This window comes from Homarus americanus, unplaced genomic scaffold (genome assembly GCF_018991925.1).
Source record: "Homarus americanus isolate GMGI-L3 unplaced genomic scaffold, GMGI_Hamer_2.0 scaffold44651, whole genome shotgun sequence".
Taxonomy (NCBI): domain Eukaryota; kingdom Metazoa; phylum Arthropoda; class Malacostraca; order Decapoda; family Nephropidae; genus Homarus; species Homarus americanus.
This window is the reverse complement of record NW_024713059.1, coordinates 471462-486600: the sequence shown is the minus strand read 5'-3', so window position 1 is coordinate 486600 and position 15139 is coordinate 471462. Positions and strand designations below refer to the sequence as shown.

The following is a 15139-nucleotide window of genomic DNA, read 5'->3' as shown; positions in this document are numbered from 1 at the left end:
TTTTTTTGTGTAATATCCATTCTGAAAGAGTGCACTTTATTCCTGACCAAGACATAGTAGAAAATTTAGAGACAGGTGTGACTTATTTAGTATGTATAGAGTGAATGGTATGAGATTAGAGTTGATTATGTTAACAGTTATACAAGATTGTATAATAAAGATGAAAAATGAGTAGTATGAGAAAATGAATGATTGAATGCAGGATATTTTTTTTTTTAAATCCACTCAGGCATCAACTAAAGACACTGTTACTGTCGGTTTTTACAAAGATAAGTTTGCAAATAATCATGATTACCTCAGCAAGAATATACCTGGGGGAAGTAAGAGCAGCTGGCAAAGGTATAAATGTTATGATTGATTGATTGTGGTAATTACATCCCTGGTGACGAAACAGCTTAGGTCATATGTTGCTGAATAAATTTCATGAAAACCTATTATGGGACAAATGTGTAAAAAAAAAAAAAAGAAGCATACCCTAGGCATTGGGTCTAAGAATGTGCAGCACACCATTAAGTTGTTTGTATGTGTGAAATTAGCCAAGAAACAGACAGTGGAGGAGGACTCTTATAATCACTGCTACTTATATATGCAAGTGAGGTTGGCTGATTGACCATAGTATCTAGGGGTTGGTTTGATGTTTGCTGTTTTCATAATTAATTATATATTGTACAGAATATAATTTGTTTTATTCTTTTGATCCCTAAGGCTGGAGGTGGAGATGGGAGTGCAACACAGCATCAGGGCCTCACAGGAGGAAACTTTGGAGGCACTAAAAAGCAGCGCAGTAGACGAGGAGGGAAACACAGGTTAGTTGACTGAAGATGTTAAAACTCCAGTAAATTCAGTAAAGCCATGATGTGATATTATAATGTTCAGACCATTATTTTGATATTCAGGATGTTCCCAATTATTAACAGTCCATCAAATTCAGTATTATGACTTAATTATGAAATATTACAGGTACAGTCACGGAAAGAAGAGTCCTGTCAGTTCTCCGTCACATCCATGAACCCATGAGATTTGTGAACCTGTGCATCTGAGACATCATCCAGTGCACCATCTATGGGCCCAGCAATGTATGTTGTCTCAGATTCACACATTAATGAATCTCAGGGTTCGTGGATGGGATGGAGGACTGACGGGACCTTTTTCCGTGATTGTACAGTAAGCTATCAAGATCTACTCCCTCCAGGTTCACACACACTTCCATTTACTATATCAAACATGATTCTGAGATTTAGTGACAAAAAAAATAATATAATATTTATAGGTGACTTCATTACTTTGGGAAAATTTGCTAAACCACAGAGGATATAAAGAAAAAAAATATGCTTTAGCCATATTACTTCTTTTATTGTAGTTTAATACAAAATAGAGTTGCTGCTGTAAAGGGCAATTAAATTAATCAGTAGTTCTACATCAGACAAGGAACAGACACAGTAGGGTGGGTGTCACAAACCCTCACTGGCTTAGGAAACAGAGGGCACTTGTCAGGTACAGGTACCACCATCATGACATTCTCATCTACCCAGACTAACCCTCTTGTTATGTTAATATGTTATAAGTACTATACTGTACATGTTATAAAATAGAACTACTGTACTGGTATATGAAATACACTAATAAAAGATATATAAAGCTATAAACAGCTTCTTATCGGAGTCAAAGGTTGGCTTTGCATTTGTCTTTTTCAATTCCAGTGTTGCCTTACCAGATTGGAGAGTATCACTAGATTTATGAATTACTAGGAAATTATTAAATTCCTAACTAATACATCAGTGAAATCACTAAATTAATGAATTAACTGAAATTTCAGAATTTTTTTGTATTTGTATAAATTTTCAGCAGAGGAAGGATGTCTCCAGACATGGTGGTCACTATTTGATGTAGTGTTATGCTTTTCTGGAATAATTTTCATAGTTTTGCAGAATATTTTGTGATGAATTAAAAATAATATTCTTAAAGAAGTTTTTTGGACATAAACAACATTAAACAGAGCAGAAACACTAAATGGCTGTTCAAAATGTCATCCATATTGGTTCTTCCTAACTGGTTTAGAATTTAGTGTTCTCAAATTTTTTCCACAAGGGGTTGGTTATTTTATGATATATGTGATACAATCTCTTTTACTGTACCTGAAATTATATACTGTAGCATAGAATACAGTATTTACTCTAACAGAATGGCCAGTGGGAGGAGGCTTTGAAGTAAGTTAAAACTTGCCAGAATTCATTGGCTCACATAATGTTTGGTGGATTCTCACAACATGAATTCTGCAGAATCAGTTAATCCTTTGTGAAAGATTCTACTTGCTCTTTTGTTAGAGTAGAGTACATATTCTGGGTTATGGCATTTCAAATACAAGAGGTTGTACTAATTGAATTATTGATGTTAGCAGTACAGTTCAGTTTCTCTTACTAAGGGAAGAAAGGGAATATTTTGCAGTAGAATTTATGTTTCCCAAACATTAATTTTAATTCTTTGATTCATGAGTTTATATTTGCTGCATTCTTAAAATATTAAGGTAGATCAATGTCAATCCAGCATTTGTCAAAAACTAAAGGCAGAAACAATAAATAATTTTTTATACATTACTAAAATATTCGTCTTTTTTTTATAATACAGTATGAGTGTATTACTCTCTTGTATGTTTTATCTATCACCATCTTTTTCATTTACTGAAATATGGAAAATAGTACAGTTATAGAAAGGGGATATCAGCACCTGTTTGTTTAGTTTTAATTTTCTTCCATGTTACAGTAAATGGTACAGGTATAGTTTTGTAACTGTTGTGTACTCATATCGGTTTTTGTATGTTCTCATAAATTTGGGTTTTATTTGTGTGTGCATATCTCATGTCTGATATGTTATTGTCAGCTTGGGTATAAAAACGCCAACTTCCCTTCTGACTAGGTCACGTGGTGGTAATAATGCTATAGCTGGTAATCCGGGAGCCCAGAGTCCCACAAAACAGGGAGCAAACAGTACTCCTGCACCGGTTACTGTCTCAAGTCCAACCCCTACAACTGCTGCAGCTCCAGGATTTGTCCATACTGCTGCCTCCACAACAAATTCACCCACCGTCCACCCTCGACCAGAAAACCTCACATCACCGCCGCTAGCAACGACACAAGTTTCAGTGTGAACAGTTGTATATCTCTTTAGTTGTTTAATGTGGATTTTAAGTGATGTTTTCCAGAGCTCAGCTCTGCATAAGATCTCATTGACATAGGAGTCTGACACTAAATATTAATGCAGTAATATTCTTACTTTTTAGTCACATTGTCATGCCATATGAAATTAAATAATTTGAGTACAGTACAGTACAGTACTGTAGTTGTTTTTCGATAGTGGGATTAAGAAGTTTTCAATCTGAATGCTTATGTGTCATGATATCGTGTAATAATAACCACTTCATAAGGACATTGTGTATAGATAACTTTTGTTTTATTTATAATTTAAATTGCAGTAGCTTTAAAGGGTCTACTTTGCAGGGATCTGTTTTATTGGCTTTCTGAAACAAATGCTTCTCAGAATGTATTAGTAGTGACACTAAATTGTAATGAAATCTTAAGTGGTTGGTTGTTAAATGATAAGGTTCTTCGGTCAATAATAAATACAGTAGTTGCATATAGCTTCAATACTGAAGATTGTTTTTAAGATACAATATACAGACCTGGGGGTCTCAGGTCACAGTTGGCATTTTTGTTTTGTTTTTGGTTTGATTTAAAACCTTTGCCCGAATCACCAGAACCTGTTTGGTGAATAACTTCAAACTGCACCCTACACATTAACATATGTATTGCTCCTGCTAACACCTTTAAAATCACTCAGTGAAATGTTTGCAGCAAGTTTGTTGACTGATTGTGTTCTGTCAGGTGAATGATCACTGTATGACTAGGCAGATTTTTTTTATGTGGAGGGTAGTGGGTAAAGCCCAGACATTGGCAGTGGAGAGCATTTTGAAAATGATGAGGTGTTTTGACGTCCCATATTTTATACATTTTCTGGTTGGAACTTAGGATGTACAGTACCAAAATGAAAAAAAATGCAAATTTTTAATATACTGTATTTAGGAAATATGGTTAAGATCCATAAAATTTAATTGCTGACAATAAACTGATCTCCCTTTTGATTGGAGAAAAGTTCCTTGTAATTTTATTTTTCTTATACTGCACAGCTTAATGTAACCATGGGTAACCTGGAATTACACATGATCAGGCTAGTCAGATTTATTTTCTTAATAGAATATTTTAATTAGGGAATATGGATTTTACTTTATTAATCCCCATTGAAAGGTATTTTTGAAACGGTAAAAGCTAATCATGTGTACAACTAATTTAACATATTTTGTTTGATATTACTATGCCCAAACTAACTGTCTTCAAGTTTAGGCTGGGTAGATGCCCCTTCACTCTGGATTACTCGTGTCATTTATTGTTACCTGAAGCTTTTACACCATGAAAGAATTGACTGAAAATGTTACCTTCAAGTACCTGTTGATGTTGTGGTTATTTTCACAGGGATTAGAGTGGACTCGTGTGAATATGATTTGACTGCATTGATTTGTATAAAATTATTGACATTGCTTGCAAGATGAATTTGTAGACGAAGTCTTTAAACTGATAACTGGAGTACACATATTAGTCAAACAATATGGTGATTAAGTCTCCTTGGTATTATATGGCTCTTGGTTAGCCATATACATATATGTATTGATAAACTAAGCCTTTCTGTGGAGAATTAGTATTCATAATATACATGTACCTCACTTGCTTAGTGTGGGTTATAATAGTAGACCTCATTTTTATATGGCATTTCTAGCCTGACTTCTTGCTACATCACAAAGTGTGCTGGAGGGTGGATTGGAAGGAAAGGTTATCTGCTAGAGAGAGGAGATCCATAAAATCTATGGATAGAGAGAGGGAGTAATAGGTGTTCAGTGTAAGAGAGAGAGAGAGAGAGAGAGAGAGAAAAAAGTTATTAGATGTCTGGTGTAAGAGAGAGAGAGAGAGAGAGAGAGAGAAGTTATTAGATGTGTGGTGTAAGAGAGAAAGAGAGAGAGAGAAGTTATTAGATGTCTGGTGTAAGAGAGAGAGAGAGAGAGAAGTTAAGATGATCTGGTGTAAGAGATTAGATGTCTGGTGTAAGAGAGAGAGAGTTATTAGATGTCTGGTGTAAGAGAGTTATTAGATGTCTGGTGTAAGAGAGAGTTATTAGATGTCTGGTGTAAGAGAGAGAGAAGTTATTAGATGTCTGGTGTAAGAGAGAGAGTTATTAGATGTCTGGTGTAAGAGAGAGAGAGAAGTTATTAGATGTCTGGTGTAAGAGAGAGAGAAGTTATTAGATGTCTGGTGTAAGAGAGAGAGAGAAGTTATTAGATGTCTGGTGTAAGAGAGAGAGAGAAGTTATTTGATGTCTGGTGTAAGAGAGAGAGAGAGAGAAGTTATTAGATGTCTGGTGTAAGAGAGAGAGGGAGATGAATAGTTGTCTAGTGTACCAGAAAGAGGAAGAGAGGTTAATAGGTGTCCAGTGTAATGTAACAAAGAAGATGGTAAAGTAATATTGGTGAACTTTTAGCTCGAGTTATCCCATTAGAATGTATAAAACCATAGACAAAAGAGTATCCTTCCTCTACACCAAATATTTTCTCAATTACTGACCAAATTATTAGTAAAGATGATTAAGATTATTTTATTTTATTTTTATATGCCGGTTCCATCCTAGTTTCAACAAAAGACAGTCTGCAGGTGGACTCAGAGAGCTTAGTTTTTGTACTTTTTTCAGTGTTTTCCGTTTATTTTACTCTATCATTTATTTAGCAGTTTTATGTGATGATGGTTCACTGTGATTGTGTTCTTCACTGTTAACACTGCTGCTATGTATTGTTGAAGTTTTATATGAGTTTTATGTACAGGTAGTTTTATTTTGTGCTTTAATTTGTCTCTTGAAAAAGTGTCCCTAATTAGTTTACTGTACAGTATATGTTCTCATTATATTATGGTTACTACAGTATGTGTTTGATTTTGTTTATTGATTTATATATTAAAACTGAAGACATTTTTTTTTATACAATACTATCTGGGTGTTGGAGACTATTGTTTCAGAAATGTCTGAACAAGGGATATTTTTTTCCTCATTAATAGAACTTCATTAATTTTTTTTCCGTTTCATTTCAAATATAGTCTACCATTATAACCTAACCAAACTATGCCAATATTAGATTAGGTTAGTAGTGATGGTACTCTTTTTATATTTTGTTCTGTACTATAATTGGCTCCATATGCAGACTAGGTTGAGCATTTGAGAAAAAAAGAGAGAAATAATTGCTATTTTGCAATTATCTTTGCTTTGTATTCCCCACACTTCTTTGTGTAATTATGACATTGTCTCTAGGATGTCTGTCTCCTTATTCTTAGGAGAGCTGGTAGTACCACTGCCTCCCACTTGCTGCCTGACTTGTTGCCAGGAGCCGAGTGGTGGAGGGCATCAAGTTAGAAATAGATCATTAACCCTGACAATTTGTTTTTGTGATAAGCCTGTAGCCAGGTAGGTCAGACACCCTCCCTTCCTCCATTGGGTTTGTGGGTAGTCAGCGAGAAATTGAATCCAAAGTGAAAAATTAACTCTTGTTATCAAGTTGGTAGCTGTAGGTGGTACCCATGGGTACCTTCTACCTCCAGAGGTAAAATTTTGCTTCCAAACCATCCATTTCACATGAGATACTGTAGTTACAATGGGGAGGGATATGTGATTAGAGGATCCCTCCCAGCTGGCAGTTAGGAGAAGTTTATTATACCATCCTGAACCCCCAAAACAGCTAGTACACTAACAGAAGCAGTTTGCCAATGGCCTTGGCTAGAAAGGTTTCAGAATCAATCCTCCATATATTCCTGGAGGATGACCACATCTTATTGATTGTCTCTCACTTTGTGTTTTGTGGTACTTTTGTATTAATTTTGATAACTGATTTATCTTGAAGGTAAACAAAGAAATTTACTTTTAATGTATTAAAAGCTATTGAAGGTATCTAGACATTTGATGAATTAATTTTTTTAGGTTATCAAATTGTATTAAAAGAAAGTGATGTTTTATCAGGTATGCTTTACAAAATATTTTTCTATAGTCTAGAAAATTGTGGTATTACGAGCTGCGGTATTGAAAGAAAATATCTTCCTTATGTTTAACTTTGATGATTATATAATTTTATATATTTTGCTTTATAATGGATTAAACAAAAGAAAAACATCCTACCTACAGCATTTTTTCATATAACAGACTTGATTATCATAAACTGAATGTAGAAATTGGACTTATATTAGTTATTTAGAATAACATGAACTATACAGTACTGTATATGCAAAATAAGATCTTACATTTTTTTTTATTCTCTCACCTGTGAGACAAAAGCATTAGATCAATTATGAAGGATGATACAAACCAGCAGTCATCATCTGTGGAAGTTAGCTGTAAGGATGGTGGTCTTCATCTGTGGACATTAGCTATAGGGATGGCGGTCACCGACTGTGGAGGTTTCATGTTCATTGCCTTTCATTTTTGCCCATTTTAGTTGGGGAGAGGAAGAGGAGGAATCGTGAACCACCAATTAAGGGTTAATATAAATGGTTTTGTTTAATGCATTATAAAGTTTTAATACTGGTAATTTTTGTGTAAATTGCTAGATACTCATTTGCCTTTTTATCAAGAGGCTCAGTGGATAGCCTTTGATAAAGATGCACTATCCCACATGGCAGAGCTGCTGTAATTATTAGCCTTCATTGCATAGTGACAGTAATACAGACATAGCTATTTTTCCAACCATATCTTGATCTATTAATTATGAGAGAAAAGAGGTTTGTATTATATTACTTTTGTCATAATTTTTAAAGTGACTAGTACAGTACATATATGGTTAGAAATGTAGTTGTCTCTGTTGAACTGTACTTCCACTATGTTCAGATGTACAATAAGAAGGCTCTTTTATGTGGGATGGTTGAGTATATCACAGCCAACCCATGCAAGTGCGGAAAATGACGGTAAAACGTTGATGGTGATGATGACAGGTCACTCACTCGTCTCTGAGCGTAAAAGAGGATTTCAATGATCAATCCTTCATCTAGTATTAAAGTGTATACTTTTTCTGTCACTCTGTAGCAATTATTTCACATTGTATGAGTTGTATAATGTAGTACAACAGAAAAAGAAGTAAAATTAGTACAACTCCAGTAGGTTTAAGATTTAGTCCGACACAAAACAGAAATAAATTTTTTACAACCATAAACAGAAAAAATTAGTTAGTACAAAGTGAACACAGCTAAAATTTAGTACAAAGCAAATACTGTATGACTAAAATTTAGTATTATCAGCAACAATAAATCGAGTACAATCAAAGAGAGATTTAATTTGTAACTTAAAAACCAAACTAAGCTTTTATGCCATTTAAAAGCTAAATCAAGCTTTAGTACAGTACAACCAAACACTAAAATCTAGTACAACTCGAAATTGATTTAAGGTCCATATATCTGAGAAATAAATGTGTTTGACTATACTGTACTGCACGTATAACCAAAATTATTTTGTTTTGTGAGGATGTGTATTGTAAGTTTCTGATTGTTGTATTACAGTGTATCACATTCTTATAATTATAGTAGTACTTGAGAAGATTAAACAACCAATTGAAGATCTGATAGGTACTCAAAGATACTACAGGCGAAGAAAAACTGCCTAAATATGAGTGTTTATAAACTGGCATACGTGAGTGTCATTGGAAAGTTGATCATACACAGAACCTCTCAGTTCTTGTTCCGTGAAGGCACAAGATTGAGTTGTAACGCAACGATTTTGTTGATATTATACTGGTAACTTTCTACTTGTATGTCAGGCTCAGATGTTATTCATTTGGGTTCAGATTATCAGTTACATGAACCTTTATTAGTAAAAGGATATGTTTTTCAGCAGAAATCTTTGCCTTGCTTTTGTGTCAGTGTATGAAGCTTTTCCCCGTGTGTTAATACCCTTCTATTAATAGTCTTAGACATTGCAACTTATGGTTGTCAAATGTGATAAAATACATTAGATATTTTAAGCACTTTGTGATTGTTTTATTTTCCAAGTGAAGTGTAATATTTAACAGTATTTAGACTTAAGTATTTAACTGTCTGTTGCAAAAGACATAAATTTCTGAACGAAATGTCATTCGCCAGAGTTGTACTGGTAATCTGCATATCAATATCCAATCAATTGTTCCCTTAATATAAAATGTCACATGGAAAATATAAAATAAATATTTCTGTCATCACTTGTGTCTTATCTTCCTCTACTGTACTTAGTGTACTATTTCCATATAAGTGTGTATGATGTGTAAACTCTGACAGTCATTTCCTTAGTCATTCGGGAGTTACATGAACACGTTTGCATGCTCCTCACATGCGAATGGGTTTCTTAAACGCGTTTCCGAATCCTCTCACAGACAGTCATGCACAGCAATACTGGGTACAACTGGTGTGAGAGGCCTTGGAAATGCATTTAAACCCATTCATGTGTGGGAAGTACCTAAGCAAACAACGTGTTCACCTAGCTCCTGAACAATTAAGAAAATTGCTGTGTAAGTCTTTTGCTTTGTGTAGGCTGTATGATATTGCAAGAAGAACTATGGCATGTTCAACCTGTTAAATGTGTAAAAATAGTTTGTGTGGGAAAGACAAGTTTGGAGAATTACAACCATATGAAATTTAATCGTTTTCCCAGATAAAAAAAAAGGTAAGTTAATGTCAGTGTTTTGTGGAAATTAAGTTATATAACCACATTCAGTGCTGGGTTATTATTCATTTTAGCACATCACCTTGAAATGCAGGTTTAAATCCCAGAAAACAATGAAATATGCCAGTGTAAACAGCTTTCCTGCCAAAGTCCAGGTCTTGTTCTAAAACTAATTATTACCCAGTGCTGTACATAGATAAGCACAGTACTCAAAACTACTCTCAGATTGTACTACAGTATATATAATGTTAAATATCATATATTTTAACAGGTACCTGGAATGGCTGCACACACTAAATATGGCTCATTTGGAGAATGAAACATTGAAACACCTCAACACATCCAATGTTGTATGTAGCAGCCACTTACTCCACACCAATATACTGTACAGTCAGTGGACCTCCTGTTGTCCCAGCAGCAGGTACAGTATATCTTCGTTTTTATTATCAACGACTTCAGAATGTACATGTTATCAGAACTTATGTGAAAAAAAATTTTGATTGAAAATATTTAGATTCTTAAGTTGATTTTAAGTGTTCCTATCAATGAGATTTAAATAAATTTTTATTATAGCAATTAATTTTGTTTTTACATTATCAGTGGCAGTATTATGGTCATAACTAGATAGAACATCTTTACTGTATTTACTTTTACTTTACAGATAACAATAACAATTTACCAGAGAGAAATGCTGAAGAAGTGTAAACCCTTTCTGTAGAGCCTATCGAGGATGACTGTGGTAAGTATGTGTAAAAAGTAATATGTTTGGAACCAATTATTTAAGACATCTTCAGAGGCAAATTTTATTGTACCAGATTTTAATATCTGAATAGCAATGTGTTTAAAAAAAAATATTTGACCTTAACTAACAAATTCAGAGTATATACATCTGCTCTCTCTCTCTCTCTCTCTAAATAGGAAAAGCGAGAATATTGGGTGACACATAATCAAGTCGTTACGTTACTCATACTGGTCTTGTTTCCTTGTGGTCGTTACTTTTTAAACAAATCTATACAGATTAACATTAACATACAATAACATAACTAATTGTATATGCATTGGCCAATATTCTCACTTATTACTACTGTGTTTCATTCTTGATGTTGACATGTCATAAGGAGAAATTCCTGACGATGTCACAAGTTCGTTATACCGGTGTAGCGGACCAGTTGCCTGCATTACATTTCCCAATTTCACTGTACTTTCTTACAAGATTTGCATAATCTTTTTTGTAATCAGACAAAAGTAAAAAAGAAAAGAAAAAAGTTTAACCTAACTAAACCTAGTTAATCTAACCTGACCTAACCTAACTTAACCTAATCTAATCTAACCCTATCTACCCTACCTAACATTACATTAAACCCAATCTAACCTAACCAATCAAATATACTGTACTAGGTTTGCTAATAATCCTGAAATTAATTTGTGCTTATCAATTTTTGTCTAATAATGTGTAACGTAAAATTTTGCGAAAATTAACTAAGTTCCAATATGTGAACATTTTTGTTATTAAAATTTCTATAGCTAAGGTTATTTTTTCAATATAACTGTCCTTAATTAACTACATAATTATTCTATACATAGCTACTATTATTATTATTATTATTATTATTATTATTATTATTATTATTAATATTATTATTATTATTATTATTATTATTATTATTATTATTATTATTATTATTATTATTATTATTATTATTATTATTATTATTGTTATTATTTGCCATTTAATACTACGGTAAAACATTTAAACCAATTTAATGTGTTTTAATCCCACATTTAATCTCATTCAAAGTCATTTAATTCCCGCATTTAATCTCATTCATGGAAGTGTTTATTTAAGTCCGTTTTCTCAGTTGTGATAAAAGAAAATGGAACATTACAATGGAAGACTTCTTTCCTTTTTTATTTTACTGTAGTGTATTTTATTTTATATTAGCAATAGCAAGAACTCTGAAATAAATATGTTAGGCCTCATCATTTCCTCCAATATGTCCTGGAAATCACACATCCTTAGTATAACTAAAGCTGCCTCCTGAAAGTTGGGAATGCTGTACAGATGCCGCAGCTACTTCACTCCTGAGCAGTTACTCCAAGTATATAAGGGATTCATTCGTCCTAACTTGGAGTACTGCTCTCATATCTGGGGTGGCTCTTCTTCTGTCCAACTGTTAGATAGGGTGGAATCAAAGGCATTTCGTCTTATTGACTCTCCTCCTTTAGTTGATAAAATCTTTCTTCCCTTTCTCTTTGCCACAATGTTGCTTCACTCTCTCTCTTTTACAGGTACTTTAACGGGCAATGGTCAGTGGATTTGGCATCCTGTGTAGCGCAAAAGGATTACAGATTAGAGTTTACAAAGGGTCATAATAATTAACCCCCGTTGTCAGGATATTATGGCACTGAATGTTACACAGTATTTCATTTACATTATTTGTTTAGTTCTATACATAAAGGGTAACTTATTCACAAATGCGTGAGTAAAGGTGTGTGAGGCAGTATGTCTGGCCGCACACTTTGTTATTCACATTTACGTGAGAGGTATTCAAGCACATTGTGTACTTGGTTCTGTACATGAAAACTGATATAGTTACTAAGTGCAAAAAAGTGGATACAATCTTAATATGTCGGCTATCTTGCCATTAGAGATGAAGTGTTGTGCCATTTCACACAGTGTGCTTGGACCTGTCCCTAAAAGGTTCTATCTTCACAGTCGAGGACGTAGTGTTCAAGTGTGTGCCCAGGCACCCCAGGGATCACCTGAACTTTAGGCATGTACAAACTGGACAATTTTGTAATTAAGAAGATTTGTAACCAGGTGAGAAGGTTGGTTCACCTTACCCTCTGACCTGACCACCAACCTTTGTGTGCTATTTAAAGATTAGTAGGGTCATTACCTAATACCTGACCATTGTGGACCTGGTCTCACCCTCCTCTGTATAATATACACCTTGGTTTGTATTTCTCTTTAGTCTGTACTCACCCCTGAAGATGTGAATTACACGAAAGCGCTTGGGAACTTTGTGTTTTCTTCTTTCCTTGTGGTTATCAGCATATACCTAGATCACGCGCACCCACAGTGATTTATATATATATATATATATATATATATATATATATATATATATATATATATAGATATATATATATATATATATATATATATATATATATATATATAGATATAGATATAGATATAGATATAGATATATATATATATAATATATATATATATATATATATATATATATATATATATATATATATATATATATATATATATATATATATATATATATATATATATATATATATATATATATATATATATATATATGTCTTTTTTTAAAGATCATCTGCCGGCAGCAACACTTGTCCTTCTGTGACCGCGGTACAACAGCCTTTCCGACCGACCCAGAGTCCTGCTGGCTGCCCGGACGTAGGATGAGGCGGACGCACAATTCAGTCCATCGTTGGCAACGGTGGAGGTTGGATGACGAGTGGATAGTGTTGTTAGCTGTGTGTGCAATGCGTTTTAAGTGGATTTCTATGTGAATTAGACAAAATTTAAGTGATTGATAGTAAAAAATCGGATTATTTATAAAACCTTGGTGATAAAATGGTCATAGAGTGATTTTTAGTAAAGGTAAGTGGAACTATATCCTGTTCTTTTACAGATGCAAAAATAGTTTAGCGGTCTTTCAGTTCACAGCCATAATATTATTGAGGCTGTGAGTTAAGTGGATCATATGAACCCAAATATTTTCGCCAGTGCTTGGGAAGTTTTTGGAATACTTATATAGAATTTTAACACAACGTAATAATAGATTTTTTTTTTTTACAAAACCAAGAATGTAAACCTTTTCATTATGCGTGGAGGAATAATTTTGTTTATGCTGTGTGTAAAGTTAATCATATCTCTCTAACTTTACTAGATGAGAACCTTTTTAGTGTTTATACTTTACTAGATATTAACCTCCCATAAGAAGCAGAATTATTTAACTTTCCTGAATTTCGTTGACACTTTAATCACGTCATTTGCCGGGTTAAGTATTTCCTCATTTATTAGCGTCCATCTATGGTCATTTTTGTAAGTAAACAATTGGTATGTTTGATTTTTCTTACCAATCTAGAGGTTTGTTGTTTCATGAGGCAGTCTTTAAGTTTGTTGTTTCATGAGGCAATCTTTAAGTTTGCGTCATGGGTAAGTTTGTTGTCATGAGCCTGCGTCATGAATCAATCCTTAAGTTTGCCACATAATAAACCAAGGCTCAAGAGTGTCGTGTTTCAAGCTGTCCATTAGGTTGTCATAAACCTGACCAAAATTTAGTGATGTCATAAACTCAACCATAAGTATGTCTTTCAGTCATATCTAGCTATTAAGTGTTTTGGTTTAAGCCGCGTCGTAACTTTTAATGAATTGTCATGTCATAAATATAGCCACAACTGACATGTCATAAGCCTTACTTTTGTTTGTCATATAAAACTAACTAAAGTTTGTAAAAAAAAAGAAAAAAACATGAATTTGTCTTGTGATGGACAATTCAACATATTTTTTTTTCTGGTGTCCTAAACTGTACCTCAATTATAAGGTTGCCTTAAGTCTAGCATGTTAAAAGTTGTTTACTTGATCATAACTGTAGTGCAGTATATGTTAAAAGTATACCTGTCATCCCTTTACACAAACGCTCTACTGCCTTATTCCACTATTTTGTGCTATACTTGAGCTGGTGTCCCTTGATTTTATTAACTCATTCACTACTGGGACGCCACTTTTAAAATTTTGTTGGCTAACGCCAGACGATATTATTCAGCTCAGAGGCCATTTGCCTCTCTAGACCCAGCAGTTTTTTGGGAACCTGGATGTTAATCGATTTGCGGATCGTGTTCCGGGTTAATGGATAGCCAGTGCAGTTGGCGAGTTGTCCGGTCTTCTCGACTATTCCTTGACACTGGGTCATGCAACTCGTTAATTCAGGGTGTGGGTGTTGTGTTGGCGACAGCTTCTACACCGTCAAATTCACGCCAAGGTGACCCTTGGGCCGGCCATCCTCGTTACACGAGGGGCAACCTTAATAAACCTTACATTGGCTTAAAGAATAAAAAAAAAAAATCTTCACCAGAATGATGTATAGAGTATCACTATTTGTAAGACGCGCTTTAAGACCTTAGTTGTTGAAGCGCAGTAACACATTATAGCCTCGCCAACAACAGCCCAAACGAGTTCTAGTTGTCATTTTCCATCATTATTTGGCACCTTTGTGTGTTTCAAGGGCAAGAGTCGTTTCCGTTTCCTCACAGTAACCTGAGAAGGATTTGAGAGATCGAAATCAAACTGGGGTTACAAAACGAGTCATGTTGTGTGGCATAAGTCTGC

At 34.1% G+C, this 15139-nt stretch overlaps 1 protein-coding gene across 5 annotated transcripts in view; it reads left to right on the top strand.

The window, feature by feature from the left end:
• The window catches only part of LOC121865722 (GTP-binding protein 1-like), a 37017-nt gene extending 24523 nt beyond the window's left edge, over positions 1 to 12494 (top strand). For 2 of the 5 annotated variants that reach the window (XM_042365266.1, XM_042365258.1), the window contains 2 exons: positions 706 to 806; positions 2914 to 4964. In XM_042365266.1, the coding sequence (XP_042221200.1) occupies positions 706 to 806; positions 2914 to 3145 (333 nt within the window). In that variant the 3' untranslated portion in view covers positions 3146 to 4964. Of the gene's footprint in view, positions 1 to 705; positions 807 to 2913; positions 4965 to 10030; positions 10181 to 10420; positions 10499 to 12048; positions 12070 to 12475 lie in introns of those variants that run through there. The other 3 variants (XR_006088807.1, XR_006088806.1, XR_006088808.1) reach the window with 3 other exon arrangements.
• Positions 12495 to 15139: the final 2645 nt, after the last annotated feature.